The sequence below is a fragment of the Antennarius striatus genome, chromosome 16, assembly GCF_040054535.1.
Source record: "Antennarius striatus isolate MH-2024 chromosome 16, ASM4005453v1, whole genome shotgun sequence".
In the NCBI taxonomy this organism is placed as follows: domain Eukaryota; kingdom Metazoa; phylum Chordata; class Actinopteri; order Lophiiformes; family Antennariidae; genus Antennarius; species Antennarius striatus.
The window spans coordinates 1391951-1417210 of NC_090791.1; the positions used below are offsets into that span (position 1 = coordinate 1391951).

At 45.8% G+C, this 25260-nt stretch overlaps 2 protein-coding genes across 3 annotated transcripts; one reads left to right on the forward strand and one right to left on the reverse strand.

The window, feature by feature from the left end:
• Positions 1 to 85: 85 nt before the first annotated feature.
• On the reverse strand, positions 86 to 3279 carry thoc6 (THO complex 6). The gene is made up of 13 exons (XM_068337144.1): positions 3111 to 3279; positions 2302 to 2393; positions 2134 to 2198; positions 1532 to 1635; positions 1409 to 1446; positions 1290 to 1338; positions 1153 to 1224; positions 974 to 1076; positions 851 to 900; positions 690 to 752; positions 512 to 622; positions 296 to 424; positions 86 to 221 (listed from the first exon to the last, which is right to left on the reverse strand). Exons 1-13 carry the CDS (start codon positions 3123 to 3125, stop codon positions 141 to 143), a joined length of 972 nt encoding a protein of 323 aa, XP_068193245.1. The 5' UTR covers positions 3126 to 3279; the 3' UTR covers positions 86 to 140.
• A 354-nt stretch (positions 3280 to 3633) lies between these two features.
• Positions 3634 to 24636, forward strand: si:dkey-89b17.4 (zinc finger protein 814). 2 transcript variants are annotated; one of them, XM_068337634.1, is made up of 5 exons: positions 3634 to 4861; positions 9045 to 11816; positions 12821 to 13930; positions 14920 to 15776; positions 21301 to 24636. In XM_068337634.1, exons 2-5 carry the CDS (start codon positions 9271 to 9273, stop codon positions 21726 to 21728), a joined length of 4941 nt encoding a protein of 1646 aa, XP_068193735.1. In that variant the 5' UTR covers positions 3634 to 4861; positions 9045 to 9270; the 3' UTR covers positions 21729 to 24636. The 2 variants fall into 2 exon arrangements, with proteins under 2 accessions (XP_068193735.1, XP_068193736.1); XM_068337635.1 differs by lacking the exon at positions 21301 to 24636 and adding an exon at positions 19377 to 19603.
• The last annotated feature ends 624 nt before the right edge of the window (positions 24637 to 25260 follow it).

The window sequence follows — 25260 nt, forward strand, 5'->3', positions numbered from 1 at the left end:
CTTTTAAACCAATCAGCAACGCTGGACGATTTTCATACAAATATTTAAACAATTGAAATAAAATGAGACAAAAATATTTTATTTTCTTCAGACGATTTAAAAAACAACAATCCAGTAGAAATGGGACGCGGCCCGCCGGGTCAGAACCGCAGGCTGAAGGCTCTGTAGGACAGGTTGGTGAAGACGTCGATGTGGTCGCTGCTGCCCCCTGCTGCCAGCACCTGGAAACGCAACATCAAACACGGTCAGATCGATCGATCCGGATCGATCAGCCCCGATGCGTTCAAAGACTCACCCGGTGCTCGGTGCTGTTGGCGTTCAGCTGCAGCGTGTTGAGGCTCTGCGGCGAACACGGGATCTGAGCTTTGACCTCACCTCCCAGCAGGCAGTGGGACACGAAGGGGCCGTCGCCCACCGCCAGGATCTGAGGGGAAGTTAACACACACATCACACACCACACACACGTATACACACACAAACACACACACATACGTCTCAGACGCACACTCACCATGTCCTGGTGGAACAGTGCTTGTCTCTGGCAGCCCGTCAGCGGGAAGATGGACGTGGGGGACAGAGAACGGAGATGCCAGAGAGAGAGAGACGGACCTCCACCACACAGCTGCACACACACACACACACATCAGTGATCGATACTTGTATTGACGACTCAGCTCACGTCTTCCTACCATCCAGTCGGAGTCGTTGGTCACGCAGCTGATCCATTTCCCGTATTGCGGTCGGGCGCAGCTCTGAAACACAACACACACCCGATCAGCTGACAATCAATCCACCCGATTGATCGGAGCCCCTCCCACCAACGACGGCAAGGGCGGGGCCTCTTCCTCACCTCGTACTTGTAGACCTCGATGCAGTGGACGCACTGACCCGTCCTGCTGTCTGTGGAGGAAACGCCAGCGTGAACATCGGTGCCGCTCGCCAACATGGCCGGCGCCAGCCGCCACCAACTCACCCCAGATTCTCACGGCGCCGTCCTCCCCCCCCGACAGGATCTCCCCCTCCCTCTCCCTCACGCTGACGCAGTGGACGTAGTCTGTGTGACCCTGGAGGACCGACTGGAAACGAGACACGACGTCAGGAAAGAAGCGGGCGGATCCGGACCGGCTGCAGGAGGCGGAGCCACGAACGCACCTTAAAGTCGCCGTGTTCCAGATCCAGGATGTGGATGTTGTTGTCTCCGCCCCCGACCACCAGACTGTTGTCCTGGAAACAGAGGAGACGGGTCAGCGGACACGAGGCAGGTCGTCTTCCAGCTCGCCGGCGCTCACCCGCGGGTTGATGACCATGGCGTTGATCTCCGGGATCTCCAGGCTGGACCTGAGGACAGAGACAGACGTCAGGACGGGTGGACGGACGGCCGATGGATGGGCAGAGGATCACGTCTTACTTGTAGTTGGGTCGTTTCGTCCACAACGGTTTGACGTTCTGAGGAAACGGAAAGTGAAAAATATCAGACGAAGCAATGGCGGCAAAATTCCCCGAGTGTCCCTGAACGTCACACGGACGTCACCTTCTTGACCAGCTCGCTCCAGCTCCACGCGCTGACCTCGCCGTTCCCGGCGCTCAGGAGGTGACAGTCGGTGGACAGAAGGGAGAAGACGGGACCTTCGTGAGCTGCAGGAGGAGAAACGTGAGCTCAGTCGGAGTTAGCATCACGCTAGCATGCTAACAGAACCAACGGAAGAGGCTCCGACCGATACAGCTAACGTTAGCATGCTAATGGGTGTTCCTACGAATGCATTTTTTAAAATTGAGAGACCTTGTCTACGTTTGATTATGGGCGTGTAAATGTGTGACATCATTAGAGGGGGAGGGGCTAAAGTGTCTAAAAGTCTTAATTTCTCTCCATCATGTAATAAAGCTGGTCCAATCTGCTAATGCTAATCTAGAAGCTAACACACTACACTTCCTATACAGGGCGGCGCAACGGGACCTCCAGCCATTTTAACCCGGGGCTGATGTAGGAAAGCAGACAGCAGCTGTATTGGTCACATGAATAACTTCATCCAATCAGATTCTAGATCTGCATCAGCAGCTTCTGAGGATAATGATAGTTCTGGTGCTTCTTCAATTGAAGTGATTGATTGATTGATTGATCGATCGTTTACGTACCGGTGAATGTGAGGATTGGTTTGTGACTTGATCCACTGGCTTCTGGACTTAAAGCTGCAGACAGGCTGTAACACATTGATTATCAGTATCAGTTATTGGTCAGTGAACCTCTGATCTCTAACATTGATTATCAGTATCAGTTATTGATCAGTGAGTCTCCCGACCCACCTGAAGATGGCAACGGTTCCGTAATTGTTTCCTGCTGCCAGGAATCGACCGCAGGGAGAGAAACTCTGGGAGAAGACGGACATGTGGAGGAGCTGCGGGACATGATGACGACATGATTAGGACACGCCCACAAATAGGGGCGGGGTCAGGCCGGCTAGGAGGGAACCCCTCCATCCGTGGAACTCAACGGGTTCGATTTGAACCTGCACTGTGGCGCCACCTGCTGGTCAAATCAAACGACGCTACGTGCATGTTGTGATAAAACCGCCTTTAATTAAGTTAATAACGTGTTTACATTCCTTAAGAGTTCATTTATTTATAAAATGCGCGCGAATTCAATGAAAGGAAAGGAGCCAGGGATGAAACGTTCAAAGACAATCCGTTCTTTTCTGGTGCAGAAAATGTTTTGTCCTGGGGAAAAAAAACGCAAACAAAACAAGTTTATAGAGATTAAACGGCTCGTTTTCATTCATGATCCTTTATTTAATGACGCATTTGTGACAAATAAAACCAAATCGGTTGGTTTAAAGTCATCAATCAGCATCTTCAAGAGAAAAATTGTCCAGTCTGAAGTTTGCTGAAAAGTTCTCTTTACATCTTGACATCTATACGGATCAATAATCATATTTACACAATATCAATAAGAATATTTAATTTGATTCTAATTCAATTGGAAGGAATCCATTGTGTCCACAGAGGAACGTATTAGACGCTAACGTCGGTTAGCCTCGAACACAAAGCAAAGCAGCTAAGGAAGGAATTTAGTTTAAATTATTTAATTTGGTTCGATAAACAGGAAGAATTCTCACCTCAACGGGTCCCATCCTGTTTTCGTGCTAAACTGAGCCGAAAAGGCGCAAATTACAGCGGCTAAAGCGCAAAAAGACGTGGAAGCAACGAGTTTCTGCCGGCCAGGAAATATGACGTCATACGCCTACAAGGTGTTCTGGGAAACGTAGTGTACGGATCAAACGTGGAGTCGGACAAAGGAAATTATCATTAAAATAGGAATTTAAATGTCAAAGTCAAAAGGAAAATACAAATAAAATGGAAAATAAAATGTTGTCTCGTTTTATCCGTTGTTTGTTTGTTTATTTCAAAATATGACCCAAGTAGGTAGCAATAAAAAAATAGAATTTTTTTGTATACGGGATTAAAACTGAGGCACCAAAAATATTAATATTTAAAATGATACGATTTTAAATTATTTTACATAAAAACATGTAACACATTTAAGAGGTGGTTAGATCTTTGAAATGACAATTCTAGTAAGAATAAATTAAATTAAATTTGAAATAAATACAGCGATCAGGAAACATCTGTTTTGTTGGATATATTTATTGTTATGGTCTGTTCAGAAAGTGACATTTTATTACAGATCTTCTTTTTCTCTGTTCGGATTCTCCCTTCAGGGGTCGCCACAGCGAATCAGTGTCCTCCATCTAACCCTGTCTTCTGCATCCTCTTCTCTCACACCAACTACCTTCATGTCCTCTTTCACTACATCCATAAACCTCCTCTTTGGTCTTCCTCTAGGCCTCCTGCCTGGCAGTTCAAAACTCAGCATCCTTCTACCAATATATTCACTATCTCTCCTCTGGACATGTCCAAACCATCTCAGTCTGGCCTCTCTGACTTTATCTCCAGAACCTCTAACATGTGCTGTCCCTCTGATGTACTCATTCCTGATCCTATCCTTCCTGGTCACTCCCAGAGAGAACCTCAGCATCTTCATCTCTGCTACCTCCAGCTCTGTCTCCTGTCTTTTCCTCAGTGACTCTGTCTCTAGACCAAACAACAGCCCTGGTCTCACCATAGTTTTGTACACCTTTCCTTTCATTTTAGCTGAAACTCTTCATCACACATCACACCTGACACTTTCCTCCACTTAAAAATATGATGAATCCGTTCAGGATAACATTTTGACACCTGACTGAACTGGGTTCTGATCTGACCTCAGGTCAGGATCATTCTTACATAAAACATTCTGGATGTCTGGATCCAGAATAGCATGGGATCAGGATCCAGATCAGACTCTGGATCTGATGGCGATGTCCTGGGATAGAATTCTTTAAAACGTCCTGGACCCAGATGAAGATCCAGCACTATCAAACTCCTTCAGGTCTACAGAACATTTATCAGAACCTCTTCAGAACTGGTCGCGGACTGGATGATAAATAGTCCAGGGGTGGGGGGGTCCTTCCAGTCCCGGACCAACCCGGTCTCAGAACCGGATCGCATCCAACCGGACATAAAAAAAAACCTCCTAACCCACGAAGAGAGACGTTAACGCGGCAAATCAGGATTCATTTGGGGCCGCTGGTTTTGCGCGCGATGACGCGTGCGAGCTGCGCACCGCGCGGCAAGCAGCGGTAGCGGCAGCGGCAGCGGCAGCGGCAGGAAGTATGTTGTCGAAGCGGCGGTAGGGGGAAAAAAACCGAAACCCAAAGTCGGTGGTGGAGAGGAGGAAAAATAACCATGACGAATCCGTGAAAGTTGCCCGTTTCGCTTCCCCTCGGCGCGCATCGCTGTTCCCGCGGGCGCGGAGGCCACTTGAGGGGTGAGTGTGGAGCAGCAGACGGCTCAAAAACGAGGTTTTCCGCTGAAAGGGGGCCGCGCTGTTTGTCGATCTTTGTGTAGCTGCGGGCTAGCTGGGCTAGCGGGACGGCTAACGGGAGCCGCGAGATCCCGCTTCCCCGCTTCGGTGGAGATAAATGCGGGTAAAAATCCACCGACCCGCTCCGTCTGTGTCGGTTTGACGTTAAATGTTTAACTCTTTCTCCCATCGCGCGGTGGGGGGGTTGCAGGGTAAAGGTGGGGGGTGGGGGTGCTAGCTACTCGGGAGCTAATGCTAACGCTAGTTCGGCCGCGTCTCTCGCGCGCCTTTCAGCGTTAAATCTTCACATTACGCGGTTTTTAGCGGCGCCTAAATTCACCGGGAGTCCCTCCGGTTCTGCGGGGGTCGATCCCGACCACCCGGAGCGACGCTCGGGTGGAGGCGCAGCCGATATCTGAGCGCCACGGCCCGGCTAAGAGGCTAGCGTTAGCTCGAGGAAAATGGCTCGCTGCTCGAAAGCCATTTTCCGATGGAGACGGGGTCTCCGCGAAGGTGGGCTGACGGTGAGGTGCTCTTCTGCCCCCGCTGGAGGCATCATGTCGGACACACACGGCCAGGCTCGGGGTTCCACCGCCAACCCGCTCTCGGTGCTCCCCATTCCGGATTGGCCGGGCTCGGTTGGGGGGCCAGCGGGGAGGAAATGTCGGCCGTGTTTCGGTCGCTTTTGTCCTGATGGATGCGTCGCTGGGGCTCAGCCCGACCGGGGAGGAGACGGGCCAAGGTCAGGGAGCCCCGGCGAGGGAGTGTCGGTGCGGACTGGGATTGTGTGTGTTTGCTCCGGTTCGCTGGATAACGGGTTTAAACGACACTTTTCTTCTTGCACTTGCAAAACAACACGTGTGGGGACCGGACCCTGGGTGTCTGAGCACCGGGAGGAGACCTTTTTACAATCCGGGGACCCGTTCAGGTGGAAACGCTCTGACGGGTTTTGATTTTAAATAAAGTTTGAATGAGAAGTGTTTTTTTTTGTTTTTGAAGCTCTGTTTCGGTTTGTTTACATTATCAGAGGAAGAAAAAGAGGTGGAAGCGTTCTGATTGGCTGCCGGCTGGGTTTGAATGTTTGTGAATGAAATGCTTGGTTTGTGAAATCTGCTGGATGGTTTTAACTGTTTGCACTGAAGCTAAAGGGGCTTGAAATCCCCATCCCACCCCCATTCCCACCCGTGGCTGGCTTTCACCTGAGAGTTGTTTCAGTTGTTTTGTCAGAATTTTTGATTTCATATCTGAAAAAAAGTAAGAAATAAAAGTCATGGAGCTAAATTAGGTACATCCGAAAAGCATCTGTCCCATCCTCCAGAGACAGGGATGCTAAGTTTGTGAATGGATTTTGAATACTGGTTTTGAATGGGTCAAAATTCCAGGTTGATCTCACGGTGCTTAAGATGTTTCAGGAGACCTTGAGGAAGTTCTGGAGGTTCTGCTGATGAACGGTCCAGGTTTGCTTTTCGAGAATGGTTCATCTTTTTGAGGGATGTTTCAGGATGTGTTGTGGTTCTGGATCGAAATCCTGTCAGTGATGTTTGGGTCTGAGCAGCGGGTCGTCTCGTGGGTCTTTCTGGCATCCATTTTTCTTCTAACATTTCACTGAAGTCAGCAGAAATGAATGGAAATTTACCTGCAGCCGCTCAAACGTCTCCGTCTGAACTCGTCCCGACTGATATTCAGTTCAATTTATTGACGTGTTTATGTTTAGATCTGCTGGATATAAATATATCTTTGTTCTTTGCTGCATAAAGTCAAAAGTTTGTGATAAAGTTGGTTATTATTGACCAAACAAACATCAATTTTAACTACAGGCTTACATTGGATCAGTTCAGACACATGGGACTAACCTGAATCCTGTTAGTTTGTAGATTTGTATTTTTAAAAAAACTGAATTTCTTAGAATGTAAAACGTCAAATTACAATGTTTGAAATATTTGCATGGACATCAAAAATTATATTGTTCTGAAATTTACTATTACTATTTTACTATTTATGTAAAGAGCTGCTGATTCAATCACAGCGGAAACACCATTATTATTATTATTAGTCATAGTAGTGTTGTTATTATATTATTGTTATTATTGGTATTATTAGTAGTAGTATTATTGTTATTATTTTAGTAATATTATTATTGTTATAATAATGTTATTATTATTATTAGTACTATTAGTATTATTATTAGCCAGATTTTCCATCCCATCTGTTTTCTTTTATATTCCGTTCTTTTTTCTTCTTCTGTCATTGGACACCTGAACGTCCCTCCCCCATACCTCCCTCTCTGTCTCACCCTCCATTTTCTTTCTTTTTCACGTGTAAGTTTTATTCTGTTCTTTCCATTTCAAACTCATCCCTTCTCCATCTTTGACCCTTAAACCCGTCAACACCAGATCGGACTCCTTCCGGGACAGAACCTGCCCCCCAAGTCAGAACCTGCCCCCCCCGTACCATCATGGGTTCCACCAGTCGATTTCTGGACAAACTCGTGTAAAATGTATAAAGATTGTTGAAGTGTCACTATTAAACATTAACTTCATGGTTTCCTTGGACCCTTGGAGGAGTCTTAAACGGGCTTGAGTCACCCGGTGACTCCGGGGGGAGTTGTCCCATCAGATTAACCTCTATCTGTAATCTGCTCCAGATTATACTGTTAAAACTGTCAGACTCGCTTTAATCACCTCCTTAAAGGACTGATCTGATGCTGCTGCTTTGTGTCTGTCTGTAATGACGCTACAGAACCGAGTTCTCCAGTCAATGAGCTCCGCATTAACAAATGCATTCAGAATTAGCAGACAGGAAGTGACATCATTGGACATTGTTCGGTCTCAAGACCAGAAGAAGAAAATCTGAGACTAAAATCATTTGAAAATTTTTACATTTCAGTCCAAACTGATTTTATGTCGTTCCTTTAGATTTTATTCTGACTTGGAGTTAGCTGCAAACTGCTATTAGCTGCTATGAGCGGCTTCATGATGTGATTTTTATGCAGTGCATTTAGTTTGATTTAATCTTTTATCATATTTGCATCAGCTCAAAAGAATTTAAAAATATGGAATTTTAACTTTATTGATAAATGATCAGTTATTGCCGAGCATCATGGACTATTCCTGTGGGGGATACGGAGGTTTTGCCACCAATATGAGCCTACATCTCTGCGGCTGAAACCCAATCAATAATAAATAATAACAGTAAATTTTCGTCACCTTTTCAAGCAAATACTCACAATCTCCCAATGTTGTGACACAGCCACAGAAAATTGAAGAGTTATAATATAAGAAGAAATCAAAGCTAAATTAATAATAGATAAATGAATCCATGGCAGATCTTCAGATTGAGTCGAGAGGGTTTTAGTTTAAGGTGGACTAATGTTCGCTCTCTTGATGAAGCCCAGGTTCATTAGCCACAGTCGTCGCCGCCCGTCTTCCTGTTTGCTTTGGTTCTAGGTCTCTTAGCACGACGCGTCTTTATTTCATTTGTTGATGGTGAATCTGTAACGCCGTCAGATTGATTCTGATCACCTCTGTAGTCTCCAGGTCACTGTTGTCTAGTCTCTGTATCCCAGTTCCAGTTGTGGTTCGTGTGTTGGTGTAAACACGCTTACCGCAGATGTTGATGGGGGCGGGGTTACAGCTGACAGCTTTGTCTTTACAATATCAACAAAGGTGTGTCCTCCTCTGTCAGGCGTGGGTTGTGCGTGGAATGTCGCTGAGTTTACACGACTGAAGATTGAGGTAGTTTTTTGATTAAGGACCGTTTAGGCTGTCAGTGAAACCTGAATGAGACAAAATCCAGAAGAGCAGCTAGCATTAGCAACTAGCAATCTGAATGCTGGAAGTACTTCATGTTAGACTTCCTGTTTGCCACTGTAATGCCGTTCAAAGAGGGCGACATCGGAATCTCTCAAGGATCCAAGCTTGAATTGATTCTGTCTGGAATCTCTCTTTGTCTTCTGTTGATTCTTTATTTTTCTTTGTTGAGCTGATTTGGTTGTCAGTAGCCATGATTGTTTGATAGAGTCCATTAAGTCAACCGTCTGTGTCCCTAACTTGCATAGCGACCAGTTCGGTTGTCGTTCAGTTGAACTTATTGAAGTCGGAGTGATTAAAATCTTGTAAAATAACCCTGTCTTCTCTTCTGCCTGCAGTGATACCTCATTGGCTGGTGTGACCCCGGCAGGCCCGCCACCTCCCAGGGTGGGCCCCCGATTGGCTGGACCTGCACTCACGAGTCTTTGGAGGGGAATGGCTACCACTGCCACCACCAGCTGAAGAGCTAAGCCCCACCGTTTCCTCCCCCCCATCCTCTCACATCACTGTTCATTTCTATGTCGTGAACCGTGATTCCCTCCGCCCTAATTGCTTTAGAGTACTATGGCAATGCATGATATGAGTCGTGCCAAGGGTTTCCCCTGTAAAGAGTGTGATATGGTTTGCCCGAGTACTCCAAGTCTTCTAGAACATATGAAAGCACATTATCAACAAGAAGAAACCGGACGTTTTGAGTGTGAACAGTGTGGCCGAATTTACAAGCACGCTGCGAGTCTTGCTAATCATAAAAAGTCTCACGAAGTTGGATCCTTCCAGTGTCCAGTTTGTACGCGTACCCTACCCAACGCCGTCGCCTTGAAGAACCACCTACGTATCCATACGTTATCCCCTAGTAGTGCGCACACAGAAGAAGAGAGCGAGGAAGTCACAGAAGAAGCCGGCCACGACGAGAGGGACTACGGCCTCGCCCAAGACCTCTCTGACGGGTTTGGGCGCTCCCATTTGAACAACAGCGGCATTGGACATAGCGTCCTCCAAAGCCACAACACAGACGACCACGGAAAGAAAGGTTCCCCGGAGTCCGACGAGGCCTGGGACAGGCCGTTCAAGTGCGACCAGTGCGACAGAACCTACCGGCACCACGGTAGCCTGGTGAACCACAAGAAGTGTCACCAGCAAGGAACCTTTAAGTGCTCTGTGTGTTTTAAACAATTTAGCAACCTGGCTGGCCTAAACAGCCACGAGAGAACTCATTCGAAGTTCAAGACTCCCGGGGTGTCGATGGTGAGCAGCAGCAGCAGCCTCCACGACTCGGAGCGCAGCAGCGGCACCCAGTCATCCCAGAGCGAAGACTCCGCCTCCTGTTTCTGCCACCTGTGTCAGATTGCGCTGCCCAACAAGGCAGACTTCCAGGAGCACATCCTGTTGCACAACACGGCCACGCCCTCGTTAGGACTGCCACGCAGTTTCCCTGGAATCATGCCGCACAATCTGAGCGCCGTCAGATCCCCTGCTTACACCCCCGCCCTGGGGGACCCTCTGCCTCTGCCACCCCTGCCCAGTGAGAAGAGGGGTCCTTACGATCCCATCATGGGTCCCCCGGTCAACAATCCCATTTATACTTGTGCGTACTGTGGTGCAGGACATCCAGATCTAGAGACCCTTAAAGTCCATTATCTGACTCATGACCCCCACCCTGCTGCTCACAGCCAGGACAGCTCCATCCTCAGCTCGGACACCCTCAGCTCCGGATCTCAGGGCTCTGTGTCTTCTCCTTCTGGTGGCCGCGTCCCCCAGGCCAACTCGCCAGACGATGGGGAACGACGCTTCAAGTGTACCGAATGCGGCAAAAGCTACCGCCACGCAGGCAGCCTGGTCAACCACAAACGCTGCCACCAGACAGGCCACTATCAGTGCACTATCTGCTGTAAGCAGTATCCCCACCTGGCAGCGCTACACAGCCACCTACGAAGCCACAAGGGCCGCCCCTCCAACCAGCCTCTTGGCAACGACAGCAACGACTGGCTATCTCCAGAGCCATTAACGCTAGACTCACAGCAGAGCTATGTACAAGAAGGCAGCGGCGCCACTACCCCAATATCACTGCCGGGAAATCTTGGTGATGCCGCCCACTTTGTACCGGATGGAGGCCACAGCAGTGGGTTGGACTCACTCGAGTTTCACGACCGCTTCGACGGCAGCTCACTCTCCCAGGGTAGCGGTGCTCACCGTCAAGCCGACAGACACGTGTGTGCCGACTGTGGCGAGATGTATGGAGACATATCTGGCATCAAGTCGCACTTGTGTCCCCGCCGTGGGCAGCAGCAAGGCAACATGTCCAATGGGTTCATGGGGAGCATGAACTATCACGGCTCTGGTGGGACCTCGCTGTCTGCTGGAAGCTCTGGCGGCCTCAAAGAAGGCAGCAGCCAACGGCAGTACTCCCAGAGCGGAGGCAAGAGAATGGGCAGCAACGACAAAGATGATGATGATGATGGAGAAGTGTATCAGTGCTCAGTGTGTGGCAACCACTACGCCAGTCTCAGAGCGCTCAGAAGCCACCTCCGTAGCCATGCCAACAACCCAACTGGGCCTGGCCCGTCAAATCTGGAGCAGGATTGGAGGATGATCTGCTCCACCTGTGGCCAGAGCTTCTCCAGGAAGCAGGACCTCCTGAACCACCAGCTAGTCCACGGACCCCAAAGGTCAGACGGCCAGCAGAGTATCGGAGGCACTTCGGCTAATGTCAATGACAAGATGGACGGGCGCAGCCATATTTGCGTTGATTGCGGCATGTTTTTTGCCGACCGCCACCATCTGATCACCCACCTATGCCCCGGTAAGAACCGGGCCGGCACATTGAGCAAACAGGGCTTAAACGGAGCTAAAATGATGTCTGGAGGAGACGGCAGCGGGGTTCCTGGAGGAAGCCGCGACGTTGGTGGCAATGGACGCAGGTCTATGGTTGACCAGAGCGACAAGCCCCACAAGTGTGACCAGTGTGGACGAGGATACCGACACCCCTGCTCTCTCCTCAACCACAAGAAGTCCCACAAAACTGGCGTGTTCCGCTGCTTGGTTTGCCAGAAACGCTACTATAATCTTCTGGCTCTCAAGAATCACCAAAGGACACACTTTGATCTCAAGAGGTAAGTCCGGATTTTGCCATAACAAGTTTACGTCAGTTTGTCTGCATTGCTGTTGCTCTTGCTCTGAGGATGAGAAAACTTGATCTTCCAGTCGAAGAATATAACAGCAACAGGAAATGAAAGAACAATAATCATACCACATGTATGTATGGTAAGACTGAGATAGGGGTAGACAAGTCTACGTCTGTACGGTAACAACCTGAAACTACATGAATCAGGCTGTTTCTGAGATCAAATGATAACTTTGCGTAGTTGTGGTGTCCTTTTCCAGGTGTTAGTATAATAAAGTCATATATTTCTGTTATTTACCTTGGCGTACCATCGACTGGTAACCACTGCAGTCCTAGCTCTAAATGGTTTACCCTCTTAAGGGGTCTTGCATCACCTGCCTGAAACGAGGAGCTGAAACTTGGGGTGGAAAATCTAAGTTGAGACTGACATGATGGTTTAACAATAAAGACTAGAGACTAGCATGTTGACAGACACCCATCTTCATTACTATCGGCAAAGTTCTGGTGGTGCAGGTTTTTGATTGTATGATTAACTGCTAACATTCGATGATGCTCTTCTGGAAGTTCATATCCCATTTCACCAACATGGAACACACAAAGTGATTGTTGTGAAGCTGTCATGACTCTTGTTGGGGTAGACTTGTTTTATGGAAGGGTCATGGGTGACCTTTGGTGACTGATCATCGAGAAACTTGGGGTCAAAATGCCCTTCTGTCATTTTAGTATTATGGTTTAGAAGTCTTTGGATGACTTGTCAATTCTGCTTGGCGATGTTGATCTTGTTGTGGAGGTTGTTGCTTTTGCTAGAATGTTTACCAAAAAGTTTTTTGCAGGAAACTGGTTCGCTCTTTGACCCAGCACTGCTAACTGGGAATTTGAGTCTTTAACTCAAGAAACAGGCTGTGGTTTCCAAATACTGGTTGAGGCTTCTTGATTGAATACATATGCAGAGACTCCATGATGTTGTCTTCATCTTTGCCATTCCTGTTGCAGGCACAAGTGTGAAGAATGCGGAAAGGCTTTCAAGATCCAAAAGCAGTTGATCAACCACCTCCGTCTCCACGAGGAGCACCGGGCCAAAGGTCTGGTTCGGACTGGCCCCAACGGTTCCAGGTTTCAACAGCCTGGTCCGTCCCAGATGCAGTCGATGAGAGGGGAGCCCTCCAAAGGCCAGATCATGGGCATGAAATACAGCCACCAAGGGTTCAAGAAGCCCTACTCTTCAGCTGGAACTTCAAGACCTCAGAAGTTCGACCCAGCTGAAAGTGGACGAAGGCCCTTTTCCTGCGAAGAATGTGGGAAGACTTACCGACACGCAGGCAGCCTCGCCAATCACAAGAACCTTCACAAAATTGGGGAGTACCACTGCAACGTTTGCAACTCGACATACCCCAACAGGCTGGCCATGAAAAACCACCTACGCCTACACTTCGCCCAGAAGAAGCACAACTGTCAAGAGTGTGGCAAGGGCTTCCGCACCCAGAGGCAACTGGCGACCCACACTACAGCCGGCCTGTGCAAGGGGCCCCAGGGCCCCGGGGCGCAAATGGATTTTGAATGCGACGGTTGCTGTGAGGGCTTTGCCACGGCCGATGAACTCGCAGCGCACGACTGTCCGGCGCAGCACCTACCGTCGTCATCCTCCACCAACAGCTCCACCAACATCAGCATGGAAAGAAGCTCCGTGGACCTGGACTCCGACGAGAGACCCTACGCCTGCGACCTCTGCAGCTGCGCCTACAAACACGCCAGCTCACTGCTGAACCACAAGCACACCCACAAGACGGGCAACTTCCGCTGCAACTTCTGCGACAAGCCCTACACAAACTACATGGCGCTGCGCAACCACATGCGCATCCACACGCAGCGGAAGAAGCACATCTGCCACACGTGCGGGAAAGCCTTCCGTCTGGCCCGCTTTCTCCGCAACCACCAGAAAGTCCACGAGGAGGGCGCCACCCCCTTTGGCTGCCCCACCTGTGGGAAGAGTTTCCAGGGAAGGTCGGGCCTGGCCAGGCACCGCTGCGGGGACAACCAGGTAGGCATGGAAGTGAGGAGGAAGGCCGCTGCACCCACGGGAGAGGGAGAAGAGTGTCGGTACACGTGAGTTCTCGTCAGTTTGTTTGTGAATCTTCGAAGTTGCAAAACAAATTAGTGAAGATAAATTTAGGTCTCTACATGTCTATTACAGGTATATGATCTCCAATCCGGCTTCCTTGGGACCATACGCGTGCCGGAATTCGGATTTTTCTGAAGTTTGGACAAATTGAATTAGTGGAGAGACCAGATAAGTCAACCCTGTTTGCTTTCAGCTAGCATCTGTTACACACTTGAGTTTTTTTAGGCTGCCTTCAATCAAACATATGTTTTGTTTTCATGTTTTGCAACAGATTTTTAACGTACGTAGTAATTTTGTGTGTAAAATTCAAAAAAGCATTCATGTTGTCTTCTTGCTCTTGTTCTGATCTTGATTTGAGTCCTTGATTTTGTCTTAGTAAGTGGTTTCATGACGGCGGCCGGTCATTAGACAGGAACATGTGATGGGCTCGTGTATTTTTTTTGATGTTTCGGCCGACTGGAAGGGAAGTTTAGGAAGTATTTGGGGCTGGCTGCACTGCACACGTGTCTCCATGGAGGAAGGGTTCCTTACGAGCAGCGTGGTGGAAGTTCTTTAGGCATGTTTGAATCTTACAGAATTCCCAAAAGCAGGCTTTGAAAGACGATTTTTGAAGCGTTGTGTTCATTTGTGCAGTGCAGGGAGCGGCAGATACCTCCCAGTTCCCAACCAGAAACCCCAGTCCATTGTCCCTCCTTCCACCCCCACCCCCACCCCAGAAGTCCTCCCCCTTAAGACCTGTCTAGACGCCTAACTTTAAATGGTACACCACTTTGTAGTAAATGATTTAAGCCGGATTTCAGATCATATACCTGTATTTACAACATTTAAATTACTTTAGAGAAAAAGTGGTAACCAGTAAGCTAATCTAGCTAGAATAGCTAACTCTAACGACCGTCTTTTGTAACTAATGTCCCTTCTTCTCCCATCCCCCATCCCGCCTTCCCCCTGTTCTTCTTCCTTTCTTCCTGCACAGATGTGATCAGTGTGGCCGTTCCTACCGCCACGCCAGCTCTCTCCTCAACCACAAGAACACCCACACCGTCGGCATCTACCACTGCGCCGTGTGCCTGAAGACCTACTCCAACCTGCTCGCCCTGAAGAACCACCGCCGCATCCACTCGGAGACACGGCGCCACCGTTGCCACGACTGCGGGAAAGCCTTCCGTGTTTCCTCCCAGCTCTACAACCACAGACGCGTCCACCAGAAGCAGCGGGAGCTGACCTGCCGGTCCTGCCAACGGGCCTTCCCTACGCATGCCAGCTTCAGGCTACACATGGAAATCACCCACGGCCAGACTCCGCAGCCCCGCCAGCCCCGCCCCCAGCAGCCCCGTCCTGGAGGCTCCCAGGAGCTGGGCTGGGGGTCAGGCCTGGACCTCACTTTAATGCAAGAGCAAGGACTCAACCCCAGCATCATCACCAAAGCCCGAAGTCGCGGCGGCGAGGTGGTCAAGCCTCACGTTTGTGACCAGTGCGGGCGCTCCTATCGCCACGCCAGCTCCCTGCTCAACCACAAGAACAGCCACAAAACCGGGACCTACTTCTGCAACTCCTGCCAGAAGGAGTTTCCCAACCTGATGTCCCTCAAGAACCACCGGCGGATCCACACTGAGCCCAAACGCTACCAGTGCCCTGACTGCGGGAAGTCTTTCCGGGTGTCCACGCAGCTCATCTGCCACCGCCGCATCCACACCAAGGAGAAGCCCTTCTCCTGCCAGCAGTGCGACAAACGCTTCTCCTCCAAGTCCAACCTGAGACACCACATGAAGGTGCACTGGAGCGGCTCGTCGGCGCCCCCCCCTATGGCCATGGGTGCGCCCAACTTCCTGGGTATGCCTGGTGGCCCCTTCATTTAACCTAAGGGATGAGGGTGGGCGGGGTCAGGCCAGAGACAGGGAGGGGGGGGGCCAAGATTTCTGGAGGTGCCATATTGTATCATCACCCTCCTCTTCATCATTTTCCATGTGTGGTTGTAGTGTGTGTGTGTGGACAGAGTGTTTAGACTGATAGACGCACATGCGCAAACACACACACACACACGCACACTTATTCTTGCCTTTACCCACTCGTGAGTCCTGACGTTTCTTCAGGGACATTTTCATGAGGCCCTGGAGCAGAACGGTTCCACACGGACTGACAGCCGCCTGTAGACAGCCGTGATGTAGTTATTAATAGGCTGCATGAACTGCACTACATCGCCTTGCCCCCCCTCCCCCCGCATGTTGCCCTGTGACCTCTGTCACCCTGGAGCCGCCCCCCAAAGCTCTAAACGGTACTGTTTCCAGCTCGTTCAGACTGACGAGTTGACGGACGGAGCTGCTGTGGGCGTCCAGACGAGCGTGACGCTCGTTTCGCTCGTGTCCATTTCAACCCTTGCAGCTGGCGGCTGGTTGTCTGCCCTCATCCCAGTCCCGATGATGTTTGTAGGGTTTCTGTTCGCCATCCTGAAAGCTGCTCTCGTGGCCTTTGGCAGTTTTTAAATCGCATTTTATGAACTTGTTTTCCTCTAAAATGGACGTGCTGAAAAAGTGTAACGTTAACGGTGTAACGTTAGAACCTAAGGACTTCTGGGAGCCTGTAGGACTGAAGAGGTGATGCGTCCATCAGAGGGTCTGGCTTAAATGTGTGTATGTTTGTGTGTGTGTGTCTTACAGCATCAAGATGAGCTTCATTGTCTTGTTTCCCAAACAGATTTAAGTTCACACATTCAGATTCGACAGTAGCAGGAGGATAGCATGTCTCCTGTTGTTAGCTTGTAGCTAGGTGGGGTGGTTAGCATTAGCAGTGCTGCTCTGACACAGCAGCGAAACAAAAAAAAACTTTTTGATTTGATTTTGCTGCACATCTCAGATGAAAAGGTGGATATTGGGTCGGTCATTTCAGTTTCAAAATTTTGACGAGGTATAAAACCTGAAGAACATTATTAAATTCGCCTTTTTAGTAGAACTTAGCGGTACAAAAATGAAAAAGTGTCTTCAGGTTAAATAATATATCATTTAGGGAGGGAGAGGAGGAGGGGGATGATGTCATCTGGTGAGCTAGCTTATGCTACTTTTGTAAATGATGGCAATAATTTGAAAAATTTGACAAAGCATGACAAGACAAATATTTTTTGAATACATTTTTGGTGGGTTTGAGGTCACGACAGACTAATCGTAATCGGCGGGACTCGACCCCCACAGTAGCTGAAGGCTGTGCAGCCTCCATCGACGAGCATTGTGGTGGTTAGCATGGCGGTGGTGTACATGACCTCCAGGTAATGTCGCTTGATACTTACTGTACACAGTTTCATTCCTGTACAGGTTTTTATGGTCTGTCATCTTCACTGCGGTAGATGTGTTTTGCTAACTTAACCCTGATTTCTCTGAAGTTTATAAAAGACAAATTTGTGGAAAAAAAAACTTGGAATCTCAGGAAAAATTAAGAGATTTGAAGCATTAAACTGTCAACAAAAAATCAGATTTCACGAATTTGTGAATTTTCTTGAAGCAACACATGACTCTTTATAAAATGGACAGTTTTTCTTGTGCTATAAAGCATAGCTGGAGTTTGAGGAATTCTGATTTTATTTTATTTCTTACCTATTTCTATTTACAGAACCTCATTCATGAAGAGGTTTTTAGACCGAAGCGTCTGCTCTGCTCCACCGCTGGTTTCTGTTAGTATGAAAACGGATCCATTTAAACAGTTCTAAGTTTCAGCTCTTTTCTACGCACTAACTCTAAGAAGTTCCAAAATAAAACAAAAATATCAGCCTCAAAAATTTAACGCTGGACCAGCGTTGTTTTCCACCGATGCGGTTGAACTACAATCACAACTACCTGATCGGAAACCGAGGAGTTTGATATCGGCTCATTAATCTGCTCCAAAGCGTCGAAACAGAACAATCAGAACTCCACCCGCTGCTCTTGAATCTGTCTGTGTGAACAAACGACGACCTTTGTGGGTTTGTGGCCCTGATCTCCGTCTCACAGGCTGGACAACCGACCAGCTCGCCGTTGCTCCAGGATAAAACGAGGAGAAAAGGAAGTGTAAATTGTCGAACCCGAGCTGATTGAGTTCAGTTTGTATCTTAAGCGTATTCCCCTGTACCTCTTTTATAAGAAGGACAAAAGATCATGTAGTAATGCATTTATTTATATTATTATTAACACTTGTAATGGACAGCGCTAGTCTTAGGATGTGAGTTTAGAGCTGTGTTGATGTATAAAAAAAACAAAAACAAAAAAAAACTACCTGCCTACCCATAATCCCCCTCTTCTCTGGAGACGATAGACTCTTGGCTCTACTGAGACTGAAGGAACCAGCGGACGGATTGTGTCCTTCCACCAGCTGAGGTCGAGCCTCCTCATCCCTTTCTTCCATATTAATCCTCCGTCGAGTTTGACTGAAGCCGCCCGCCTCACTTCCTGTTTCACGAACTCAAAAAGGGACGACTCGGCCATCTTTTTTGATTTGGAGTGCTCACCTTTTTTTTTTTATGGTAACCTCTTATATTTATTGGTGTTATTTTCTGTTCGGAGCCTCTGTGTGTGTGTGTTAAACACAGTTTGTCAGGAGCACTGGTGCTAGTTTTAAAAGAAAAAGTCAAAGCCGTGCAGTGATTGTCAAGTGCTGTAGGAGTCAATGTGATCTAGAACACAGAAATAATAACTGTACATTCTCTATTTTTATTTCCCACCATGTCTGACTTTGGTTTGGAGTGGACACTTTCCCGCCTGCATTTCAAGTAGTTTAGAAAACGACAAATTGTTTGGAACACCTGTAACCCCTCTTTGTTTTAAAGCCTAACCTTTGTTTCCATGCATATATGTAATGCTTAATATACACTTTTATAAACTATGTTTTGATAATTCATTTCTTAACAGAAAAACTTGTCCATATACTATAACCCTTACTGCTGAGTACTGAAAATAAATAGCTGAATATAAAATCCAGTGGAACTTGGTGTTTTCAATCCCTTCTCCAGCAGCAAGAATGAGAAAAGCCGGAAAACATACATCTGCGACTTCAAAACATTCAATACCAATAAAATTTCACATTTCTTCCTGAATGTCCTACTTTAATTTTGCCTGAAATGTTTTTTTCTTGAATTTAGAAATTCTTCTCTGACCAAAATATGCTTTTTGGGTTTTGTGATTTGATCTGTATTGTTTATCACGATATTTTTTTTCTAAATTAGAGACAACACATAATTTCTAAAAAAAAAAAAAGCTCTATGTACTTCACTTAATTTTGCTTTAATCCAAACGTTTTCCCAGAATTTTTAAAATTGTTTTTCCTGCAATTCTATACCTTTTACAGAATTTAATTTTATTTCATGCTAGTTTTCCTGTTTTGTATTTTGTTTTTGTTTTTTTGGACTGAAAACCAACATTTTTGGGAGACAATTTGTGATTTTATTTATAATTTTTGTGCTTTCATGCTCAGATTTCCCTGAAGTTGACCTCTGTCCATCTCCACTAAAGAAATGACTTCTGTTTCTCCTCCATTTGTCTGATGATGATCTCTGGACTGAAGTTTGATAAGATTCTTCGTGACTCTGGCTATTCTTCTGAAATTTACTCTCTAAAACGTGGATTCTCATGAATATCACAGTAGTGTTCTGGTAATATTGTGTGGAAGACATTGTATTTATGTGTAATATCCCATTCAACACAAAGACCATGGTGTCCTCGTATCGATTAGTTGACATGTAATTGATCAATAATGAAAACCCTTAGAACTGTAAATATAAATCAAGACAAGTTGACATTATTTCATGCATTTCATGCTTTTATTTTTTTCTATAAGGAGAACAATCCTCATTTACTATTTTCCTCCTTTGCTGAGTTTTTTCTTTTTATGCCAGTTTATACTTGAACTCCATTTTTTAATGTAACTTAGTTCTAATGTCAACACAGTAAAACGTCACAGGAACTGATGTAGGAGTTTCACAACGCTAACGTCGCTAAAGTAGCATCATTGAGGTCAGTTTATCCACCGTGTGAAACCAGTGGGAGGAAAATCAGACGCGGGACTTCTGAACCTGTAGGTGGTTCTGTTCAAACTTTATTTTAAAAAACCGCTTTTCATACGAAGTGTGTAGCCCCGAAGTGCTTTACATTAAAAAAAAAAGTTTACATAGGAAAAATCCCCCCGTCATCCCCAACACACACAAGCTAGACTAAAAGGTTAAAAGTAGTACTTTAAAAAAATACCAATTCATTTACTGTACTAATACATTAACTCTTAATTCGACTACTACTACTACTACTGTTACAATTAGTACTATTAGTACTACTACCAGCACTACCATTATTACTAATACTACTACTGTTATTACTACTGTTACTACTACTATTATTTCTACTGCTATTATTACTACTACTATTATTACTACTACTGTTACTACTAGTACTATTATTACTACTACTACTGTTGTTACTACTACAGTAATCCCTTGTTACATGCGGTTAATGTGTTCCAGGACCACCCACAAAAAACAGAATTCCGCGATATAGCGACAAACCTTTATAATTCACGGTAATTTAGATCTTTATGAACCCTCCCCGTACTGTTTTTAAACCAGCTTATATCTGTATTACCTTTTCCAACACTCTGATAGATTGTTTAAAGAATTACACAGAATTACTATTATTACTAATACTATTACTACTACTACTTTTACTTCTAGTACTATTTTGCTCCCACAGCTTTCGCTGATACCAAATTACTGCATTCATGCTAACTGTAATTAGCGTTAGCTGAATTAATACATTACCTAAAAGCAACTTTTGGTCCTTGGATCATTCTTTTTATTTATCTTTACATCCTTTTTGCCACTCAGTTTTCTCTAAACCTCTCTTGATTCTGATTGGCTACCGTCAGGTCTGCTGTCTCCTCCTCCTCCTCTTCCTCGTGTTCCACTAGTGTGAAATCGTTTAAATGCTCCATTGGCCCCGGTGAAGCTTCTGGTTTGTATTGTGTCAGCAGCGGCTGTTGTTCCTGTGGATTATGGGATGTCATCCTTGTAATTTGGGTGTAACGTCCCTTTATGGTGGAGTTGTCTGTAAATTTAATCTTTCGGTCACGCAGCTCAAACTCAACAAAGCCTCCTGGGAATCAACAATAATCACTTCCTGGGGACTAAAACCAAACGCTCCTTCATTCACATCTTTGTCCTAAAAGCTGCTTCTTATTTCCACCAACTGAAACCATTAAACCACCAGTTTGTACTGGGAGTAACGGAACTGGCCTTTCCTGTTTCCTGTATGTGAAGGAGATGAAGTTTGGATGGTTTTTATAATGTGAAGTTCCGTTCTCCGCCTGCCCTTCATTGATTCTAAACCCTCTGGTTTTTATCTCCTCTCAGATCTGAGTCCGGTGGGTTCCAGCAGCAGCTCCCGGAGCTTCAGCTGTGGACAATGTGGCCGCTCCTACCGCCACGCCAGCTCCCTGCTCAACCACAAGAACAGCCACAAGACGGGGACCTACTTCTGCAACGCCTGCCAGAAGGAGTTCCCCAACTTGCTGTCCTTCAAGAACCACCGGCGGATCCACACCGAGCCCAAACGCTACCGGTGTTCCGATTGTGGGAAGTCCTTTCGAGTTTCCACAGCGTACATTTGCCATCGCCGCATCCACACCAAGGAGAAACCGTTCCACTGCCAGCAGTGCAACAAACACTTTGTGTCCCGGTCCAACCTGAGGCACCACATGAAGGTGCACTGGAAGTCTCCACCGCTGTCCAGGGGGGCTACATCCGCCTTCCTCACCATCCACTCAAGATCTTTCAGCTAAGCTTCTGACCCGGTCCTGAACTCCCCCCTGTCTCCAACACCAAGACTTTCCCGAACTTCCCTCGTTGTCTTAATGCTTCCTGATGAACCTAAAAACTTAAGGGAAGCTTGGACGTCCGTCCCGTGAGGTTTTGGCAGCGCCATCTTTGACACTCGGACAAACAGCGAATGGCGTTGGAAACTCTTTTGTATGACAGAACGTCACGCTTCCATTGATGATGAGAAGGTAACTGAATCTGATTGGACCACAGGAGCTTTTTGCCCCATTGGACTCTGAAGGTTCCTTTCGTCTCATTGGGTAGGACATCTTTTGGTTGAAAGCATTCCCGTGGATTGTGGGGATTCTTTTTGCTACCTCTTCCTCGATCAGTTCAGTGTCCGGCTCACGTTTCTCCATTGTAGCTGCTCGTTTCGCTTTTCTTAATTATTGGCTGTTGTATCAGGACCTAAAAAGGCGTCGACCAAATTTATATTAACTAAAATTTTGCTACAAATTTTGCATCCCTTGGGGTAACGTGGGAAAAGTTCCCTCAGACGACAATAAAACCTGGACTGTCTCACCTGATGGGACACCTGGTCAAACACAGTTGCTAACGTTAGCATGTCTCACTTCGTCAAAGTTAAAATATATCAAAATGATTGTTTGATAGCCTGAAAATCCATTCCCCTGTAGCAGCTGCAGCCAATGTTAGCATGTCTGTAGCTTTTTTCTGGAGACTTCCGTCCTCCGTTAAACCTTTACGTAACGTTTCAGTCAATTGTGTAATAATTTTATGGTCTGGAATCCGGTTGGAGGTAACTGGACTTGTTTCTCTGTCTTTTAATGTTAGTTTAGCTTTTATGCTAGCATTAGCCTAACCTTACAGTCAGCTGCTGACTTTGTTAATTTTAGTGACATGCTTGTTATTATCCTAAAAGAGTCTCGCATTTTAAACCCGCGTTTGCTTTAAAAGCAATTTATTTGCTTTGAAAGATATTTAAGTTAAACTTAAAGTTGTTCTTCAGCCGCGAACGACAAATTCAGGATCTTCCTTGGAGGGATGTATTTATCAGCGCCGAGGGTAAAAACTTTGATCATGTGTTCTGGGTTGGTCTCGGAGTCTCTTTTTATTGGAATACTGAACTTCTAAAAACTCTTGTGTGGAGAAAGAAGACAAACTCGTCTATTTGGAGGATGAACGGATCAACAGAACCAGGGTTTGAGGTTCTTTCACTGCAGAACGATAAAAATGAGACCCGCCTTTATAAACACAAAGGATTGACGAGATGAGAGACGGAACCTTCTCCCGGAGGATGGAAAACTTGGGACACCCGAAGTTGTTCCTTGAACTCTTAAACGTTGTTCTTCACAGGCAGGTGTCTGGGGGGGCGTGGCCTCATTTCACCTGCGTCTTTACGTCTCACTGACGCAAAAATCTACAAAACATTTTAGATTGTTTTGTGTCCAAGAATCTCATCTCCAAGACAACTTAAAGAAATACACCTTATGTATCATGGAGGTTGTCATAAGTATGAGATGAGAAAAACATCATCGTCATGACAACTAACCAGTTTTTCATTATTGTACAGCGAATATGAGAAACACATTTATGATACGATTCTGCTCAATCTGAGAACTTTTTTCACCGTGATACGAAACTGTTTCATAATTGTGATCATCATCATCATCATCATCATTCATAACCACGGTTCAATTCCTCATGAGGTCGGAACCAGAACAATTCAGACCCGAGAGCCAGACTCGGTTTGGTGTCTTCAAACGATCCAGATCCTGAAGAAACATGATGCAGGTTTCTGGCGCAGGTTTCGGGGTTCAGACTGTTAGGTGATGCTAGATATTATAACTGTTAGAAACAAGCATTACGTATGACATGAGATCTCATAATCATGAATTTACAAAGGTGAGATTTTGTTTTTCATATCAGAAAAAAAATTCTGAAAAAACTTTTTCGGCGTCCTCAGACACGTGGATTCTACTCGGATGCAAACTTTTGGTTTTGGTCGTGTATACGGGGGGTCAAAGGTCGCGACACATGAGTTACATAAAAAAATGATGGTGATGGTTGTGAGTCAACTTTTACTCAAATGCTGGTTCATGGTGTTTCTCGCTTTTCTCGTCTTTATCTCATTAACGATGAAGAACGGACATTTTTTTCCTCTCAAACATTCATTTCTCATGCGCGATATGTTCACGTCTCAATCTCAGCATTAAGAGATTTGTGTCTAATTCAGTGTCATAATCAGAACAGGTTCATTTAGTGGAATGAAATAGTTTCATTTATATATTTTTTCATAATTATGAGATTCTATAATGAGAAAAATTAAATTCTAAGAAAGAAAAATTTCCAGAATTATTCAAATTTCCCATCTATCTTTGTCAATATTTTGAAAATGAGGATATTTTTTAATTTTATTTTCTCCCACTCGGAAAAATTCAAATCTCATATCTAAAGTCATTTAAGTTAAAAATTTCTGTATTGAATTTTTTTTTTAATGTTTACATGAGAATTAGAAACACGCAAGTTTGAGAAAACCAATATGACAATTTCATTTTTTAAAAAATTTAGCTGCATGTATCTTTGAGAAATGTACTCACGAATCTCTTAATTATGTGAAAATGTTTTCATCGTTGAACTGAGTAAACAAAACGTTATTTAACGTTCATTTTGTAGGAACTGAAACGTGATGTTTGACACCAGGTCGGTATAATCGGTTTGTGAATTTGTTGCTCAGTAACCCGTTGGGGTGTCGGATAGCTCAGTAGGAAGTGATGTGGAAACGTAGTCGTAGATTCTGGTGCCGTTTGGATGATGTGTTGTCGTGTGTATCATAACCTCTGTACGAGTTTTTCTAAACCAAATAACTGTAGATGATTTAATTTGTACTCGTAATAAACTCCTATTAACAAAGGTGTCAACTAGCAAAACTTATTTTAGCTTCTTTAAGGCACTAATTGGGGTCTTAGATAGATAGATAGATAGATAGATATTTTATTAATCCCGGAGGAAATTGCACAAAAAAATTATTTAAAATTATTACATTTATTAAAATTATTAAAATCAAAAATTATTAAAATGTAAATTAATTAATTAAATTAATTATTAAAATTATTAAAATTTAAAATTATTAAAAATTATTATTCCTCAGAACACAGTTTTTAACCAACTACAGAAACAGACATACATCCGATTCCGCTTGCGCTAGCGATGCTAATCTGGAAACCAACAGAGATACACTTCCTGCTTGGGGCGGAGCAACAGGACCTCCAGCCAATAGCCTTGTCAGCTTGTCTTTCTTTGTCCCTCAGTTTCTTCAGGTGTGTTCACTCCATCATGCTATCCAGCCGTCATACAGGTAACTAGCAGTCTACGCTAAATGCTAAACGGCTATGTTTAGCGCTTCTTAAAGGGTTTCTAACTGTGTCTATCAAATATTCATCTGGGTCACTTTTCTTTAAGGTGGGATGTTGACGTCACTCGGCTTCCCCCATTTGCAGTCATCTTTAGTTAGCTAGCGTTAGCTGCTAACAGCTA